General features: G+C 57.0%; 2 protein-coding genes across 2 annotated transcripts; both read left to right on the top strand.

Moving 5' to 3' along the window:
- Positions 1-1,875: 1,875 nt before the first annotated feature.
- Positions 1,876-7,158, top strand: LOC119096600 (ATP-binding cassette sub-family F member 3-like; the record flags this gene model as incomplete). Its single annotated transcript, XM_037219501.1, has 3 exons — positions 1,876-2,007; positions 5,886-5,991; positions 7,065-7,158. Coding segments are annotated over exons 1-3 (267 nt in total), but the record flags the coding sequence as incomplete, so codon positions are not given.
- A 40-nt stretch (positions 7,159-7,198) lies between these two features.
- On the top strand, positions 7,199-18,023 carry LOC119097067 (ATP-binding cassette sub-family F member 3-like). Its single transcript, XM_037220099.1, is given in 14 exon segments — positions 7,199-7,241; positions 8,776-8,874; positions 8,877-8,995; positions 9,378-9,482; positions 10,122-10,280; positions 11,973-12,173; positions 13,131-13,313; positions 13,642-13,714; positions 14,092-14,192; positions 15,391-15,568; positions 15,720-15,900; positions 16,458-16,528; positions 17,133-17,282; positions 17,749-18,023. Coding segments are annotated over 14 exon segments (1,818 nt in total). The 5' UTR covers positions 7,199-7,202; the 3' UTR covers positions 17,908-18,023.
- The last annotated feature ends 757 nt before the right edge of the window (positions 18,024-18,780 follow it).

Here is an 18,780-nt window from a genome sequence, read left to right as displayed (position 1 = left end):
TGTTGACAGGCAAACATTGAATGGTTCTGCTTTATGGTGCATAGGCTGCCTTGACAGTGCATGCTTGCTGCAGTTGAAATACTCCTGGGGTATGCTCTTAAGCTGGGGATTTCCATCTTTGTGAATGGCATTCCGCTACATGTCAGTGCACCATCAAACATTTGCTGAATTTTTGCCTCAACATGCCTGCGAAGCAGTCACATGAGCGAGTGTTTCCTGGAGGGTTCATGTGCAAGTGATGCAGACTGTTCTTTGCAATATGCACCTGACTTTACCTGAGTGGCACCAAAGTACATGAAGTGTGGCAGGAGGGAGACTAGGTGTGCTTGGAGACAGCCAGCTGGATTTTGGGAGCAGGCAACACCAGCAATGTCAAAAGCAAAGCTGCATGAATTTGCCAATAACTACTTCACAGCAGAATCATGCCTTTGTCCCATTTTTATGTTTTTATCTCAACTCTACTTATCTGTTGACTTCACATTTGGTGTATATTCATGTGTTTGAATGTTTGTAAATTTTAGGTGCTTTCACTCTGTATGACATAGGTCCAAGAAAAGGCATGTTGGTTTGGGTCATTCATTCACTGTTGATGGACTTGCAATGTAAACTAAATAGTTCTTAAATCAGCAACCCAGGTGGTGATCATTCTGTGGTAGTTGTTTGTGAACCTTAGCCCCTGCTTGCTTGTACTTGTATACATATAGCATACACTGAGTACAGCTTCATCATACAAGGGTCATTTGGTAGTCTGGGCTTGAACAATGTGGGGCAGATCCAAAGATAAGGACAAGCCTTGTCTGGAAAGTGAGGGAACAGCATCATCTGGGGGGACTCAGTTGCCTCAGGGTGTCATTACTGTACTACAGATATTGGCTGAGTGACATCATCATTGTATTCCGTCGCTGATCCTTGGTGGAGTGGTCTGCCATTAAAAGTCCTTCACAAGAGTCAAATCAGATTTTACTAGCAGCCACCATTAGAAATATATCATATATCAGGAGCCAGCTGGATATCTGGAGCCAGTACTGTTTAAGATAGTCCCATAAAGCCCTTTTTACCACATTGATTGAGTGATTCACATGAATGGTTTTCAATTGAGTACCTGCTAAGCAAACCCTGTGTGTACTCTGAACACACCACCCAGGCTGTGCCATCTAGTTCAATGGATAATTTTGCCTGCACCCTTTCGCCGGACATTGCTGAGGAGGGTGTCACGTGCTGCACAATGCTGTAGCACCCTTGGCCTGAGGCCTGGTCACCCTCTTTGGTCAGCTGTCAGCTGAATGTCAGTTGCCTGCATTTCATTTGGGCCAAACAATGCACACTCCTTTGGACTTGCCTAGCACCACGGGGCTGCTAGTTCAGCATCTTCTTGTGTTGCATGGAGATGGTGCCTGACTTCACATGATGTTCCCTTTGACTGGAATGCCCTCCTGCGTGACACGTTGACCCAGCCACCGCTGTGCGACTCAGACCCAAGCCAGGCTCACACTGCATCTGCGCCATGTATGGCATACCTCATGCTGGGACATCCTGCATGACAGGGACAATGGAATTTTCCCCAAGCTAGGTGGGAGCAGAGGCTGCTGCAGTACACATTTGGTAATTTTGCTCATCTCTTTCTAGCCCATGGCATAGGGTCAGTTTAATATCCTAAGAAAGTGAGCGTTAGTTAGCTCCCCTGGTGCCCTAGTTCCCATGCAGTCCCACCTGAAAAGGCAGAAACAAATGAAGTTCAGTGAGGCTGGGTTCCAGCAGAAAAAGTCGTTCTATTTCCTGAAAGCTGACAAGTAAGCTAAGCTGGCGGACACACATGTCACTGAACCTTAAAATGTCTAATTTTCACTCCTAATGCTTCTTCGCTGTTTGTTCTCTAGTCACAAGTTATCACCATAGCAACGGCCTGAGAGCTGTAACGTGCTCTGGTTCGCCACAGGACAATGGCAGCCCGAATTGTTCGCGATGCCTTCCCACACATGGACGAAGATCTGTTCCAGTATGTGGAAGGTACGTTTCCTCGCCGTGCACGACCTTGTATGCGTGCAGCAGTGTCCAAACACAATCCATGTGCGTAGTATTGGGCAGCGAAGGTCGCTTCTTACCGAATAAACATTGCTTTCGGCGGGCCTGTTGTACCGGAAACGGTCTCGTCCTGCACCGCCAGGCTTCACAAACGGGAGATCCAGGAGCCACGCTGTCTCCTCTCATCCCTCGCCGGGATCTTGTGCGGCCCTCCTGATGTCATAATGACAGTACATATCTAACCAGGTGGTGTTCTGGTAATTGTTCGCCCCTCCCAGGGTGACCAGCTTGAACCCCTAGACCTCCCTACGTCCCCGGACATAAGGATATCTTGGTGTGTGCCCTCCCCCCTCGCAGCCGCGATATCTGGGCTCAGATTTTGGCTCTGAGGATGCGCAAATTCTTGATATGCCTGTGTTTTGAGGAATATGTGATGCGATGTGCATGACAGGTACTTAAGCTTTTTTCGTATTCATTCTGTAAATAAGGCGGGTACTCGTGACAATTATTCGAATGATTCCTAGAACAGACATTCAGTTTTCTTGATTTGGGTTTGTTAGCTGGCTTGATCCTTTGCCCCGCCTCCTCAACCGCATTCTTAAAAAAAACATCAGCAAGGAAGCAAACGAAAATGCGTTTGTTACAGGCGCATGGTGTTAACGATGACCCGTTGATTTCACTCGTGCTTCCATCTAAGACCTTCACTTTCAAAGGACCCACTGATATGTAACTCCAGGAATCAATTCTGACAACCGGATTCAACCATAGCTTCCGTTGCCCTTTTCTTCCGGGCTAAGTCGCGGTCTGTTATATGCGTAGGGACGATCCTAGTTCAGATAAGATATCAAACCGCTTTAGGTCAAAGGTCGTTGGTGGCGCGTGTTGTCTTTGCTGCATCGAAAATGCCCTGAATGAGAGAATGTGCCTTGCTTGGTGGGTTTGGGAGTTTGGAGAGATTTGCTATCACATCGGAAATTTTCCAGTCGCATCATGAGTCAAATTTCAACTTGCGTATTGTTTAGTTCTAAATGTTTTCACGCTGCATCCCGATTCACTAATCTTTGAATCACTGGCGTGAGTGCGAACATGTGAGTGACTCATGTTGTCGTGGTGTTTCCAGCGCCGATTATGAGTAGTCTAATTCACTACCAAATGCAGTTATGGTTTCTTAACTAGCGTATAACTTCGGTCAACGTGTCCCTTAATTAGTCATACCGCATGCATCTAGCCAGGACAAATCGCCGATCTGACCTTGGCTGTGATGTGTGTTTCCGCGAGCAGCTACGGCGGATCCGTGGCGGATATCATAAGTGAGCGTACTGCCAGCCATGAGCCCTTCATTAGCTGTGGGTTTGTCCTCACATTACATGCTTATGTTATGCTGCATGGCCTGAGCACGATAAGAGGTCATAATGCAAACTTCGGGACCGCTGCGCCACCGGTCGAGTTGATCCATTTCCCCGATCGCATCCAGGTTAGGATTCGCCTATTATCCACATTTCCACCTGGCCCGTGTCTGCCGTTACTCCCGATTTGATGTATTTTCCTGCCGCATTCAGGTGAATACGTACCTTTCAAAATGATTGTTTAATTTGTGTGATGGTCTTCGATGGTGGTCGAAAGTATGCATGCCGATATCTCTGGAACTGTCGTCACGTCACCGAGGTGTCCGGACAAAAATCGACTCAATTTGTCGAGCGCCTGTTTGTCGACTGGTATATGACGACTTCCATGTCAGCGACATGGAAGAATGCCGACGTGCCGAAATGGGAAGCTCCTTAATGACGGCTAGCAACGTGGCGACATGTCAAACAGCTGACATGCCGAAATGACGAACGCTAAATGGCAAAGTTGGCAAAAAGCACGCCGCCGTGCCGTGGCTGGATTGCATCCGAAGCTGGGGGTAGATTGCATTCCCCGAGCCGGAATTTCCCGCCGCCTTGCGCCTCCACATCTGGTGGAGGACCTAGGCCCCGGGTTGTCAGGTATGGCTGTACCTAGCGCCGGCTGACCACGGATCCGTACTTACCGACTGGTTCGCGCCAGCGGCCGCCGCAGCGGCTGAAGCGGCGCTCGTGATGAGATGGCGGCGTATTCCGCCGTATATAAGCGCGGATGGCGTGACAGTAGGCACCACGCTTCTGCCGGTGTCATGTCGCTACTGCGGGGCTTCTTCTGCTGACGGTCGCCTTGAGTCCGGCCCTGCTTGATGCGTTCGAACAACCCTCCCTGAGCTTTCAACAGGTAGACGATGGCAGGCCCGTTCCCATTTCCCAAGGTGACGGGTGTCCCCTAGCGAGCGGCAGACCAAGTGGACGTTCATCGCGCTACTGGGGGCCCGCCAGCCGGACGGCTCGGTCCGCTGGTTGTGCGGCGGCTCACTGCTCAGCTCGCGCCACGTGCTGACGGCGGCCCACTGTCTAGCCAGAGTGGCGCCCAGTCAGCTGGTGGTGCGGCTCGGTGAGACCTGGCTCGGCACGACCACCGACGGCCAGCACGTCGATCGGGACGTGCTGCGCGTCGTCGTGCACCCGGAACATGTTGGCTTCAAGAACGACCTGGCCATGCTGACGCTGTCGGCGGCCGTGAGGCAGCAGCCGGCACAGCTGGGTCGGTGCGGCCGGCCAGCGCGCCACCGTCGCCGGCTGGGGCGTGACGAGGTTTGCCGGACGCCCGTCCTCCGTGCTGCTGGAGGCGGACGTGACAGTGACGGGATCCGACCGATGTGAGCGCCTGCACCTGGACGGCGCCGCGCCAACTCGCTCGTGCGCCAGCTGTTCCCGGGCGGCTTCGTGGGCCGTATGCTGTGTGCAGAGCCGACGTGACCGGCGTGGCCGGGACGCGTGTCGCGCCGACTCCGGCGAGTCCGCTGGCCGTCGGCCCCCGCCGGCCGGCAGCGGCTGGTGGCCGTGGTGTCGAGTGGCCGCGGGCTGCGGCGACGCGGGCTTGCCCAGACGTCTACACCGGCCTCAGCAAGTATGTGGACTGTATGTGGCGGCAGCTGAACCACACACCTGTTTAACATGAAAACGCCTTGGACGTGGCTCAACCTTTTGACACCAGGGTTTTTTTCAGTAGAGAGCTTGACCGTGGTGTTGAGCTGGGAAGGTTGGCTTCGAGTGTTATCGGCAGGGGACTTGATCAGTAGACTCGCAGAGATTGTCGTTGTGGTAGCGGAAGAATGGTTTCAAGCCCATGTCACATGGGCCGTGTCAAGATGCTGCTAATCTTTGAACTACAACTGTGACTCATGTTGAGGAAACTTTGGGGTAGAAATTCGCTGTTGTAGCTCCTGGCTGCAGTGGTGTTAGAATGTTAGGTTGGAAATATATGTTTTCCCAATACTTTTGTGGTCATTGCCGAGTTGTCCTGGTATGTCTACGTCCTGATGTCTCAAGAATCCTGGAAAATGCTATGCTTGGAGTTTTGAAAGAAAAGTATTTTGTTGGCTGACCAGTCGTGATGATTTTGGGCACTACTTTTTCGATAACTTCCATGCGAAAAATGTGTTTGCCAATATCCCGCCGTATGCAAGTGGCACCATTTACGGGCGGTAACATTTGGCACGCATTTCCTTACCTTTTTAGACACGCGTTTACACGCTCCACATTTATTCGACTATTTCCGCGATGCAACATTCTCACACTTTATGTGCGAGCTGTAACCAGAGTACTTGGCACGTTGCATCAAGTCTTCAAGCAAAATAATGGACATGGCCAGTCAAAGTGTACAAGCTAAAATGACTGCCGACAGCACGGGACGGGGAGGGGGTCACGGGGTCGTCCGATGCCACGGCTGTGGGTAAATGAGCCGCGACCTGGCGGCGGAGTGGAACTGACCTCTGGCACGCCCCTCGCCGGCAGGGGTGCTCGACTCGGGCGAGGAGTTTGAGTCCGGCGATGACGTGTACGAGGCGATCGGCGGCATCGTAGAGCAGGTGGCCGGCGACGACAGCGAGCACGTGGTTCGGTCAGTGTTGTGACCTGTCCTGACCTGCCGTCGGTACACCGATCTGTCCTGACCTGACGTCGGTACACCGATCTGTCCTGACCTGACGTCGGTACACCGATCTGTCCTAACCTGACGTCGGTACACCGATCTGTCCTAACTGACGTCGGTGCACGATCTGTCCTGACGTGCCGTCGGTACACCGATCTGTCCTGACCTGACGTCGGTGCACCGCTCTGTCCTGACGTGCCGTCGTGCACCGCTCTGTCCTGACCTGACGTCGGTACCGCTCTGTCTGACCTGACGCCGGTGCACCGCTCTGTCCTGACCTGACGTCGGTACACCGCTCTGTCCTGACCTGACGTCGGTACACCGCTCTGTCCTAACCTGACGTCGGTGCACCGATCTGTCCTGACGTGCCGTCGTTGCACCGATCTGTCCTGACCTGACGTCGGTACACCGCTCTGTCTGACCTGACGTCGGTGCACCGCTCTTTCTGACCTGCCGTCGGTGCACCGCTCTGTCCTGACCTGACGGCGCACCGCTCTGTCCTGACCTGACGTTGGTACACCGCTCTGTCCTGACCTGCCGCCGGTGCACCGTTCTGTCCTGACCTGACATCGATACACCGCTCTGTTCTGACCTGACGTCGATACACCGCTCTGTCGTGACCTGACGTCGATACACCGTTCTATCCTGACCTAACTTCTGGTCCGTCGTGCTCTGTTCTCATGTTGCCCTGGTACGGATTTGCTTTACCGACTTGCTTATGCGGTCCGCTTGCGCCTACTAAGGCGTGCTCTCTGTCATCAAATCTCATATGTTGAATTGACAAACGTAATCAGTACGTCTCAATTCCGACCATGCGTGACAACGCCAGTGTCCACCAGCGGTGAAACGCTTAGTGGGTGGCGAGGAGGCGAAGGAATTGGTGGAGGCTATGCTAAACACCACATTCCAGCGGGGACTGCGGTCTCGACGTCGACCTGTGCGCGAGGTCTTTCTCCGCCGTTGTTCTGTGCAGGGTACAGTGGCCTTGAGCGTGACCTGTCGGTGACCTGACCGTAACCCTGACCGGGGTGGTGACTCGGCAGCCTGCTTTGTGACCGGGTGATGGCGCAGCTGCGAGTTAGTGCTCCGGACGGCCACCAGGTGGCCAACGGCGGCCGGAAGCGACTGGAGGGCGCCCGTGCACCTGGGTTCGCTGGCCGGAGACGACACTGGTCCAGGAGATGCCCAGCATCTGGCTGGCGCAGAAGGAGGTCGTCTCGGTCAGTCCCGCTCAGGGGGTGTGGGAATTGGATTGAACGGGATTGGGTTGAATGATGGAATAGAATGGAATGGGATGAGATGTTGATGTGGTGTGATTGATGTGATGTGATGTTATTTGATAAGATGAGATGAGATGAGATGAGATGGGACGCGATGGGATGGGCAATTGACTTGAATTGAATGAGACGGGGCCGGGGTACGGTAGTGGAACGATGGGAGCTAGGCCCGGATCTTTTGCGGCTCCCTTCCTTGACCACTCAGCTGCTGTCCTGGCTGTGAAAGCACATGTGCGGCACCTCAGCTCCATTGGCAGATGTAGTGAGACTGAGTTCTGACCTAAAATGCTTGAGGTAATCACGGCTGATCATCAGGACCGGCCTTTTTCTGCATGGCTGATGTGTCAGAAGAGACCAGACTTGTTTGGTGTTGTGGCCATCAGTATCCAGAAGGATTCGGTGGTAGCTTGCAATGACCGCAAGAGGAGAGCAGAAAACCCAAACCCCATATAAAGCCATCTGTTTTCGTGCATGGTCACAGCGTCAATGTTAAACTTCCAGGAAGTGTGTCCAGTACCTTTGACCCCTGTCCGTACATCTACGCCAGGCTTAGATCTTAGCGAAAACGGTGTAGTATCGTGCTAAGGTCTCGGCAACGTGAACACGATGGCGAACTACCTCACCCTCCCTCTCACTGGCGAGTGCTCACTTCATCACCCCTCACTCTCACCGATGAGTGCTCAACTCACCACCCTCTCTCGCCGGCAAGTGCTCACATCACAACCTCCCTCTCACCGGCGAGTGCTCACATCACCCCTCTCTCTCACCGGCGAGTGCTCACCTCACACCTGCCTCTCACCGGCGAGTGGTCACCTCACAACCCCCATCTCACAGGCGAGTGCTTCCCTAACCCCCCCTTTCACAGGCGAGTATTCATCTCACACCTCCCTCTCACAAGTGAGTTCACCTCACACATCCCCTCACCGGCGAGTGCTTGCCTCACACATCCCTCTCACCGGCGAGTGTTTCGTCTCACACCTCCGTTCACACCGGCGAGTGCTCACCTCACACCCTCATCTCACCGACGAGTGTTCACTTCACAACCTCTCCTCTCATCGCGAGTGTTCACCTCACACCTCTGTCTCACCGGCAAGCGTTCACCTCATACCTTCCTCTCACCGGCGAGTGCTCACCTCACACCTTCCTCTCACCGACGAGTGCTCACGTCACACCTTCATCTCACCGACGAGTGCTCACCTCACCGGTAAGTGCTCACCCCACCCTTTCCTCTCACAGGCGAGTATTCAACTCATACCTCCCTCTCACAGTCGAGTCTTCACACCCATACATCCCTCTCACCGGCGAGTGTTCACCTCACACCTCCGTCTCACCGCCGAGTGCTCGTCTCAACCCCTCCGTCTCACCGGCGAGTGCTCACCTCACATCTCCCTCTCAATCGACGAGTGCTCACTTCACACCTCTCTCTCTCATCGACTAGTGCTCACCTCACCCCCTCCGCTCTGCCATCCGCCGCTAGCGCGTGGACACCAAGAAGCTGGAGAAGGCTGAGGAGAAGATCAAGAAGAAGCTGGAGAAGCAGAGCGCGGCACCGGCGCCAGCGGCAGGCCAGCCTGGCCGAGAAGACGGGCCAGCGCCTCGCAGGTCATCTCCAAACGCGACGTGCGCGCAGAAGCCCGCGGCGCCAACATGTGCAAGGACATTCGCATCGAGAACTTCGACATTACCATCGGAGACAAGTGAGTGCGGTGGAGTAGAGTGGGGGCGGGGGGGGGGGGGGGGCAAAGCACGCACATGCGACGTGCGCGAAGGGCGGTGCGTGAGTGGGAAAGATGTTGGTGACTATAGTGTGTTGCCTGCCCAGCATTCCTGTGGAGCATGCTGATATCAGTGTCTATTCTGAACCCTCTGCGCCATGTCCGCGGAAGAGGGATGCCGGTGTCAGCGTGTCCTGCACCGTCCATCACGTCCTCGCGTGGTGTTGTTGACGAAGCGTGCGCCGTCTGCCCTGTCCCTGCAGGAGGCCGAGGTCAGACGAGGTCAGGGTGTGCACCCACCACATCCCCACTGGGTGCACCTGATGTCAGTGTGCCCCTGACCCGTGCCGCCGTGTCTCGGCAGGGTGCTGATGACCGGGGCGGACATAACGCTGGTGTACGGCCGGCGGTACGGCTATGTGGGCAGGAACGGCCTCGGCAAGACCACCATGCTGCGAATGATTTCCAGGTGGGTGAAGCCCGCGGCTGCTTCACCACCACCAACACGCCAGCTGCTAAACGGAAAACTACGCCATGCAATGAGTGTAAAAAGAACTTCACCTTGCGCACGATCGAAAGATCGAATCACCTCCGGTGCGACAACGCGCACGTGATGCCCACTCGTCCAAGGCCTTCGCTTCGGTGTGTTTTGTCCGTTACCTCCGTCTCAAGAGGCTCATTGTCTGTATGTGAAGCGAGTTACGCGAAGTGATGACGTCATTTTTTAGAGGGAAATATGAAGCGTTTGACGTATTCATGGAGTAAGTGCGCTTGAAAACGTGTCGGACTCAATTCGTACCTTGGCATTTTGCCGACGTCTACCCGTCAGCTGGCGACAGAGATGCGATGTTGGTGTCATCATCTAAATCACGCGAATGCCGTAAACAAATCATCAAACTGTCGTGAGAGCCTGTCATGCACATGTTCATTCGTAAATCACCGACCCGTTACTCCATCGTCCACTCGTTCTTGCTTGACGCATTGCTGGCGCTCGGTTTCGTAGCCGAACAGACCTTGGTCTGGCCGCCTGATGATACAAACTGCGGGGCACCACCGGCGCCTGTCGGCGGCCCGCCGCCGCCTCTCACGGCCGGCGGCGCTGTTCCAGCGGCCAGCTGGTGATCCCCTCGCACGTGAGCGTGCTGCACGTGGAGCAGGAGGTCACCGGCGACGAGACGGAGGCGCTGCAGTCGGTGCTGGAGTGCGACACGGCGCGGGAGGAGCTGCTGGCGCGGGAGCGCCACCTCACCGCGCGCATCAACGACGGGTGAGCGCTCGGACGGCGGCGAGAGTGGATGCCGGCGTTGCTGAAGATGTTGTTACTGAGCGGCCTCGGCGCCGGCCCGGGCCGACACGGTCGGTCGCTGTTTGGACGGGGCTATATGCTTGCAGCAGTGAGCATAGCGCCAGAGAGTTTCAGGGACAGGCAGTGCATTTTTAAAACTTGTTCTAATCGCATTTTCAGGACTTCCACATGTGGGCTGTTTGTTGACTACACAACATTGTAACATTGTTGGTACCATTTATGGTAGCAATCTGATGTTAAAATTCACCTCCGTTTTCGTGATAAAGATAAGAAAATCGTGTTACCCAAGGGTATGCTATCGTGTTGCATAACATGATGACATAAAGTTTGCACAGTGTAAGAAACGTCAAGCGCAGGGTATCGAAATTGGGTCATAATCTTTTCAACCTGGAGAAGCAACGGCCCGAGGCCAACGCCGTTGGACGAACGAGGGCGAACAGTCGCGAACTTCATGGACCGATCCGAATCGAACTGTAGCCGTGGATCAATATCTAGCCATGGACCGAACACCAGCTATGTACCGACCTCCAGCCATCGGCCGACCTCCAGCCATGGACCGACGTTCAGCCATAGACTGGACGCCAGCCATGGATCAAACTCCAGCCATCGACCGAACTCCAGCCATGGACCGAATTCAGTCATGGACCGAATCCAGCCATGGATCGAACCACAGCCATGGAGCCCAGCCAGCCATGGTCAGCGGTTCATGACTCCCGGAGTCCGGTCTGGGACGCCCGGGGGAGAGATTCCGACGGAATGGTGCGGGCTCAGACCACGCTGGGCTGAGACATGAAGATGATTTCTGGACAGACTGGAGCGCATCTGGCGTTGAACAACCCTCTCCACGATAGTAGCAACGACTGGGAGGATTTACACGGGACGGTGACCTCCCCCTCCCCCTCCCCCCTTCCCCTCACCCCCCTCCCCCCCCCCCCCCCGACTCCGGCGGTGGTCACTTGGTGAGGTGAGGTCAATCGGCACGCGAGAATGCGGCGGTAGCTCCCCGGCCGATGACGCCACAATGGAAATACGTCACCTACAAGACGCTTCCCGGTTTGTCAGCAAACACCGCGCCTGCGGACGTGTGGGCAATGCTACAAAACGCCAGTAGACTGCGGTGGTCTTGCGGCTAGCGTAGTCACAAGACCAGATTGATAGAATGACCGCAAGATGGGCCATCACTAACTAGCCGTAACGACTGTTGAACGGCAGGGAAAACGCTGCCCTCTTCTGTGAAGAACGGGCGTCAGCTTACTCGTTGCAGTTGGTCATGTTGTGTGTATGTTATTGGGCGTTAGTGGAAGGACCAATGGACCCAATACAGTTATCTGTTGCGTATTCCGGACACCAGTATGTCCGTTTATTAGAACATGGTGGTTCGTACTGTGGCGTATTTCCGACGTGTTGATCGCTCCCCCTCGTCTCCGGACACCAGGATGCCGTGCTGTGGTGACCCTCCCCTCCCGTCTCCAGCCACCAGGACGCCGTGCCGTGGTGACCCTCCCCTCCCGTCTCCAGCCACCAGGACGCCGTGCCGTGGTGACCCTCCCCTCCCGTCTCCAGCCACCAGGACGCCGTGCCGTGGTGACCCTCCCCTCCCGTCTCCAGCCACCAGGATGCCGTGCCGTGGTGACCCTCATCTCCCGTCTCCAGCCACCAGGACGCCAACCTCTCGGAGCAGCTGTCGGAGGTGTACGCGCGCCTGCAGGCCTCGGACGCGGACCGGGCGCCGGCGCGCGCAGCGGTTATCCTGCGTGGTCTCGGCTTCAGCCCCGAGATGCAGAAGCGGCCCACCCGCGAGTTCTCCGGCGGCTGGCGGATGCGGCTGGCGCTCGCCCGCGCCCTCTTCTCACAGTGAGCTCGCAGGCCTCTTCTCACAGTGAGCTCGCAGGCCTCTTCTCACAGTCAGCTCGCAGGCCTCTTCTCACAGTGAGCTCGCAGGCCTCTTCTCACAGTGAGCTCGCAGGGCCTCTTCTCACAGTCAGCTCGCAGGCCTCTTCTCACAGTCAGCTCGCAGGCCTCTTCTCACAGTGAGCTCACAGGCCTCTTCTCACAATCACCTTGCAGGCCTTCTCACAGTCAGCTTGCAGGACTTCTCACAGTCAGCTCGCAGGACTTCTCACAGTCAGCTCGCAGGCCTTCCAGTCAGCTCGCAGGACTTCTCACAGTCAGCTCGCAGGCCTTCTCACAGTCAGCTCGCAGGCTTTCTCACAGTCGGCTCGCAGGCTTTCTCACAGTCAGCTCACAGGACTTCTCACAGTCATCTCGCAGGCCGTCTCACAGGTCAGCTCGCAAGCCTTCTCACAGTGAGATCTCAGGCCCCCTTCTCATGAGCTCGCAGGCCCCTTCCCACAATCAGCTCGCAGGCCTTCTCACAGTCAGCTCGGAGGCTTTCTCACAGCGAGATCTCGGGCCACTTCTCGTAGTGAGCTCGCAGGCCTATTCTCAAAGTGAGTTCGCCAGCTGTGCGTGTCGCAGCTGGCCTCTTGTGAAGCGGTGCGAGGCTGATCTCATGGCTGCTAGTCAATGGGAAGTGTGCGCGCTCTCGTCTGGCGGTACCGCCACGCCCCCAAGCGTGTGCTTTGTGGTCCATGACGACACTGTGTGAGACCTGAGAACGTTCGTGGTCACTCACCGCTCCTGCGGGCGGTAGCGCACAGCCTCACCGCGGCACCAGCGATGGCGAGCTTGCCTTACATACCGCGATAGACCTGGCTCGTCGCTGACACTGTCAGTGTGGCACTGGGCGCCCTGCTGACACACGTCAGACCACTGCGAGCGGCCGCTGACGGGGGCGCCCGCGCCTGCCAGGCCGGACCTTCTGCTGCTGGACGAACCGACGAACATGTTGGACATGAAGGCCATCATCTGGCTGGAGGACTACCTGCAGACGTGGCCGTCGACGCTGCTGGTGGTGTCGCACGACCGCCAGTTCCTCGAGGTGGTGCCCACCGACATTCTCTTCCTGCACAACCAGAAGATCGACTGCTACAAGTGAGGACGGCCGCCGCGTCGCCACCCACGCCCGGCCTCTGGGCGTGGTCTTTTGGTGTCGTCTGTGACGGCGCTCGGACCCAGGTGGCGTAAGCGGGAGTTTCGAGGCACTGTTCAGGAGACGTTCTGGCTTGTTGTATTAGCAGCACACGTCAGTGGGGCGAAGATTAGTTGAGACGCACGATAAAAGTGGAATTATGAAGGCGTTTGCAGTGTAAGTGATACGCATAACGCGATAATGCGTGTTGATATATGTTGCTACCTATTTGGGATCTGTAACTTCAGTGCTCTGGGTATTATTGTATACCGCCCACCCTTCTGCTTGCAGAGGTAACTATGAGCACTTTGTGAAAGCCAAGACGGAGAAGATGAAGAATCAGCAACGGGAGTATGAAGCTCAGGTAAGTGCCAACAGGACTCTGCTTCGTGTCAGTTTTGTTACAGGGTCACTTGACGACCTCGGCTGGCTGGTCAAAAGAACGGCAGGATCTCAGCACCTGTGGCTTGTGTTTTATCTCCTCGATCTCACAACCCTGGCTGCCGTGTCGTTGAGTTCGTTTCGTCGCCGATGCTTGTCTCCCGGGTGGTTCAGCGTGTCGCTCTGTAGCGCGCGCCTGTATTCCGCAACCCTCCGACGGCTGAATGCGTGCTGCCAACGGGCACTACCGCTTACGCGTCAGCTGAGACGCAGTCTTAGGCGAGTCAGGGACTGATGCCCGGCCTGGCCCTGTCCGAAATGTTCGTGTCTTCATGGTTGTGCTTGTCTGGATCTCTTCAGATGGCGTTTAGGGCACACGCCCAGGAGTTCATCGACAAGTTCAGATATAATGCCAAGAGAGCGTCGCTGGTCCAGAGCAAGATCAAGATGCTGGAAAAGCTGTAAGTGACCATGTCTTCCATAGGATGAGGTGGAGTAAGCGCAGCATTCATTGAACTCACCAAGCTGTGCGGTCGAACGGCTGCGTGTTGTAGCATGCCGAACGACCGCGGCAGTGGGAGTCCGACCGCGGCGCGGAGTGTGTACGCTGCCGCTCCGACCGTGTGCCGGTGTCGTGCGCGGCGGTTGTGCTCCGCCATCGGAGTGTGTACGCTGCCGCTCCGACCGTGTGTCGGTGTGTCGCGCGCGGCGGTTGTGCTCTGCCATCGGAGTGTGTACCTGCCGCCGGCCGTGTGTCGGTGTCGTGCGCGGCGGTTGTGCTCGCCATCGGAGGAGTGTGTACCCTGCCGCTCCGACCGTGTGTCGGTGTCGTGCGCGGCGGTTGTGCTCTGCCATCGGAGTGTGTACGCTGCCGCTCCGACCGTGTGTCGGTGTCGTGCGCGGCGGTTTGTAGTCTGCCATCGGAGTGTTACCCTGCCGCTCCGGCCGTGTGTCGGTGTCGTGCGCGGCGGTTGTGCTCCGCCATCGGAGTGTGTACCCTGCCGCTCCGACCGTGTCGGTTGTCGTGCGCGGCGGTTGTAGTCTGCCATCGGAGTGAGTGTGTACGCTGCCGCTCCGACCGTGTGTCGGTGTCGTGCGCGGCGGTTGTAGTCTGCCATCGGAGTGTACGCTGCCGCTCCGACCGTGTGTCGGTGTCGTGCGCGGCGGTTGTGCTCCGCCATCGGAGTGTGTGCGCTGCCACTCCGACCGTGTGTCGGTGTCGTGCGCGGCGGTTGTGCTCTGCCATCGGAGTGTGTACGCTGCCGCTCCGACCGTGTGTCGGTGTCGTGCGCGGCGGTTGTGCTCTGCCATCGGAGTGTGTACACTGCCGCTCCGGCCGTGTGTCGGTGTCGTGCGCGGCGGTTGTGCTCCGCCATCGGAGTGTGTACGCTGCCACTCCGACCGTGTGTCGGTGTCGTGCGCGGCGGTTGTGCTCTTCCATCGGAGTGTGTACGCTGCCGCTCCGGCCGTGTGTCGGTGTCGTGCGCGGCGGTTGTGCTCTACCATCGGAGTGGTAGCTGTCATTCCCGTCTGTTATCCGTACGCCGTCCACCGCTGTCACGGCCATCTCCGCCGTCCGCCTGTGTACCTCCACCGTTCGCTGTGTGACCCGCTCCCAGTCCTCCGGGGGTGATCACCGTTCGCCTGGTGCCTCCTCAGTCCGGTGCTGGTGCCGATCGTGCCGGAGGGGGAGGTGGTGCTCAAGTTCCCGCCAACCGAGCCGCTAAACCCGCCCGTGCTGCAGCTGGACGAGGTCGACTTCCGCTACCCCACTTCCGACCGCTACATCTTCCGCAAGGTCGACCTCAGTACCAGCATGGAGTCACGCATCTGCATTGTGAGTGAGGCTGCTGGTGTGGCGGGTACCAGGGGAGCACGGCTCCCTCTTTCCGATCTCCGCTCACTTGCCCCCTCCCGACGGCTTGAGGGCCTCGCTGGCGGGCTCTGTTGGCGGCCGATAAGTGACCAGTTGCTCCGTCCGCCGCCAGGTGGGAGAGAACGGCGCCGGCAAGACGACGCTGCTGAAGATCCTGATGGACGACCTGTCGCCGGTGGCTGGCATGCGGCACGCGCACCGCAACCTCAAGATCGCGTTCTTCTCGCAGCACCACGTGGACCAGCTAGACATGACCGTGCACTCGATCCAGCTGCTGGCCAAACGGTTCCCAGGTGAGCACCACAGAGCGCGGGGATATGTGAGCAGGCACTGCTGTATGGTCTTGTCCAGACACACAGGTGGACAGAACGCACGGGAAGTGAATGGTCGAAACACGGTTGTTTGAGGCAGGAGTGCTAGCACACGAATGAACATACAAGGATAACAACGTAAATGAGCATGCTATTGCCTTGCTGGCGTGTAGTCTCGGATATGTACCGTGGAACATGAGAGTGTTGCGGACATTAAGGTCGGATGACAAGCCAACAGCAGTGATGTAGGCTAGCAGTCTGTGTTTCATTTTCTGCTGACGCCGCGTGGCGGGCGAGTGACAGTTTTTTTTTCTTTTGGGACGATTTTTATTCTATTTTACTTACATCCTTGCGTGGACGTGGACACCGCATGATGCAGCCATATATTAATGAATGCCACAGGCTTCTGAGATAAATCCAAATACGTTGCTCTGTATCGTATAATGCAACAAGCGGATTAAGGGTTGTGGCGAGCGTGCAGGCCGGCAGCTGTGGCTGCCGCTGGGGGTGCTGAGCGCTGATCGGGGCCTGGCCGGCAGGTCGGCCGGTGGAGGAGTACCGCCAGCAGCTGGGCAGCTTCGGCGTGTCCGGGGACCTGGCCACGCAGCAGGTGCGGCTCGACCGGCCCCGCCGCCGACTCCGGCCGGAGACGGCTCGGAGGCGCCGGCGCATCGCCGCTGCGGCGGCCGGCCGTGTCGTCTATCGCTCGCGGGCCAACGGCGTGGCAGCTGAGACATCTGTCGGGAGTGGGATTAACTATTGCCTGCGGTCGCCGCCACTTGGATGACGGCTCATGGTGTCAGCGGTTGGTGTGTCGGCGGAAACGGAACTGGGGGCGATGTTCAGATTTGTCTCTGTCGAGAGTTGCGCTTGTTACCTGCCAAACGTCGTGTGCTACACTCTCGAGCCATATGACAACCAATGTGGGAGAACACAGTGTGAGTGTATCTCGACAGTGGTTTGCGTCTTTAAACACTTTTTCGATGTATCTACGCGTGTCTCGCTGGTGGGTTTGGCAATGCTAATCCATCGCACTTTGCAGTCATGTGATGCATCATTTTTCCCTTGAATACTACGCTTTATACTGCGCTTCATCTGACCTGCGAAACTTTTCCAGCGATCCACAGCGATTACACCAGGGGTTGCTGATGGTATGGTGTTGGTTCCCTCGTGTTCGCCGGACCCACGCTGACCGTGACCGCTCTGGCCGCCAGGTGGGCAGTCTCTCCGGGGGTCAGAAGTCGCGCGTGGCTTTTGCCGCGCTCTGCATGGCGCGACCCAACTTCTTCATACTGGACGAGCCGACCAACCACCTGGACATCGAGACGATCGAGGCGCTCGGACACGCCATCAACCGCTTCAACGTGAGTTTGTCGCCGGTCCCACTGAGTACGGGACGCTGGAGCGGGCGGGCAGGCCGTGTCGCCGAGAGAGCCGCGGCGCTGGAGCGCTGCTGCGGCGTGGCGCTCGAAGAAGCCGGGCGCGGCGGTGTTCAGCTGGCTCAGTGTTGTTGGCCGCTTAGCTCTCATGTGATGACGATGATGTAGGGTTATAGTGATGCCCGCTGGGCTCTTTGCTGATCACCAGAGTAAGGTCTTTTCGGGCGGTGAGCAGGGATCCGGTATATGGTCTGTTACTTATCCCGTACAGCATAAAGACGGACATCCTTGTTCCCAGCTTGTGGTAAATGGAGCAATGACCCGTGCTATCCTCCAGCGCGTGTCCAGGGACCCCAGTAGCATGGCCTGATGCGCGCCGGCCGTGCGCCCTGTCTGTGGCGGCGGCTGGCTGGCCCCGTGCTGCCGCTCTGACGCGCCGTCGCGCCCGCAGGGTGGCGTGATCCTCGTCTCTCACGACGAGCGCCTCATCCGCATGGTGTGCCGCGAGCTCTGGGTCTGCGCGGACGGCACCGTCAAGGCGCTGGAGGGCGGCTTCGACGAGTACAAGACGATCGTGCGGCGCGAGATCGAGGCGGCCAACGCCGGCTGATGCCGGCCCCCATCTAGGCCCGATCTAATGGAATTGGAGGACGGCGCGGGTCCGACCGGCGCGCGCGCGGAGGCTTCAAGGCAGGGGCCGGAGAGCGGGCGGATTGGGAGGACGGTGTGGGGGTGATGTGCCTCTGCAGTGGCGACGGGCGATGCGGGCCACGCGACCAATGCTCTGTTTAGCTTTGTTGAAAATGTGCTTCTCACGCTAGCTGGAGGCTTTGTCAACAGCCCTTGATACGCTGAACATGTATCAAACCGAATTTGCTAATACAACACACGGTCTGCACGCTGGTGTCTTCCCTCGTCCGCGTTGGAGTCGGACGAGGTTTTAGTGCAGTGTGAGGAAAGACAAAGCTGCTTCGAACATTACCCCCTCGACAACATCTCCATGCACGTGCAGAGGTGTTTGTCTGGCTACGGAATCTCTCTGGTGTATCATCTCACCACGCCAGGACCTCATCTTATGAACACGCGATGTTTGACTGGACTCGGCTCTGGACTCTGACTCGAAACTCTGCTCGGCGAGGGAAGACACGTAAGGTAACTGGAAAGACGAGCGAGGCGTGGAAGGCATGAAACGCCCCGCTCGCTACCCTCCTTCTGACAGCGCCCGGCCGTAACGTCGGGTTTCGTCAGAGCTGCGGTTAGAACCCCACTTGGTGAATCATGAGACGGTTCGGGACTTACAGTCGTACGCGGGCAGGCGTCGGGTTATGTTGCCGGCCGCCCCATCACACCTGTTATGTCTTACTATGCATAACAGCTTATCACACAAGATGTGTGGCTCCAGTGGACCCGCTGGTATAACGTTCAGTTGTGGAATCTGTTGGCGTGTAACTGGTTTCTTCATAGCTTTAAGTTAGTTGTAAGC

The sequence above is a fragment of the Pollicipes pollicipes genome, unplaced genomic scaffold (genome assembly GCF_011947565.3).
Source record: "Pollicipes pollicipes isolate AB1234 unplaced genomic scaffold, Ppol_2.1 Scaffold_4295;HRSCAF=5057_pilon_pilon_pilon, whole genome shotgun sequence".
NCBI lineage: Eukaryota > Metazoa > Arthropoda > Thecostraca > Pollicipedomorpha > Pollicipedidae > Pollicipes > Pollicipes pollicipes.
This window is presented reverse-complemented; position numbering and strand designations above follow the sequence as displayed.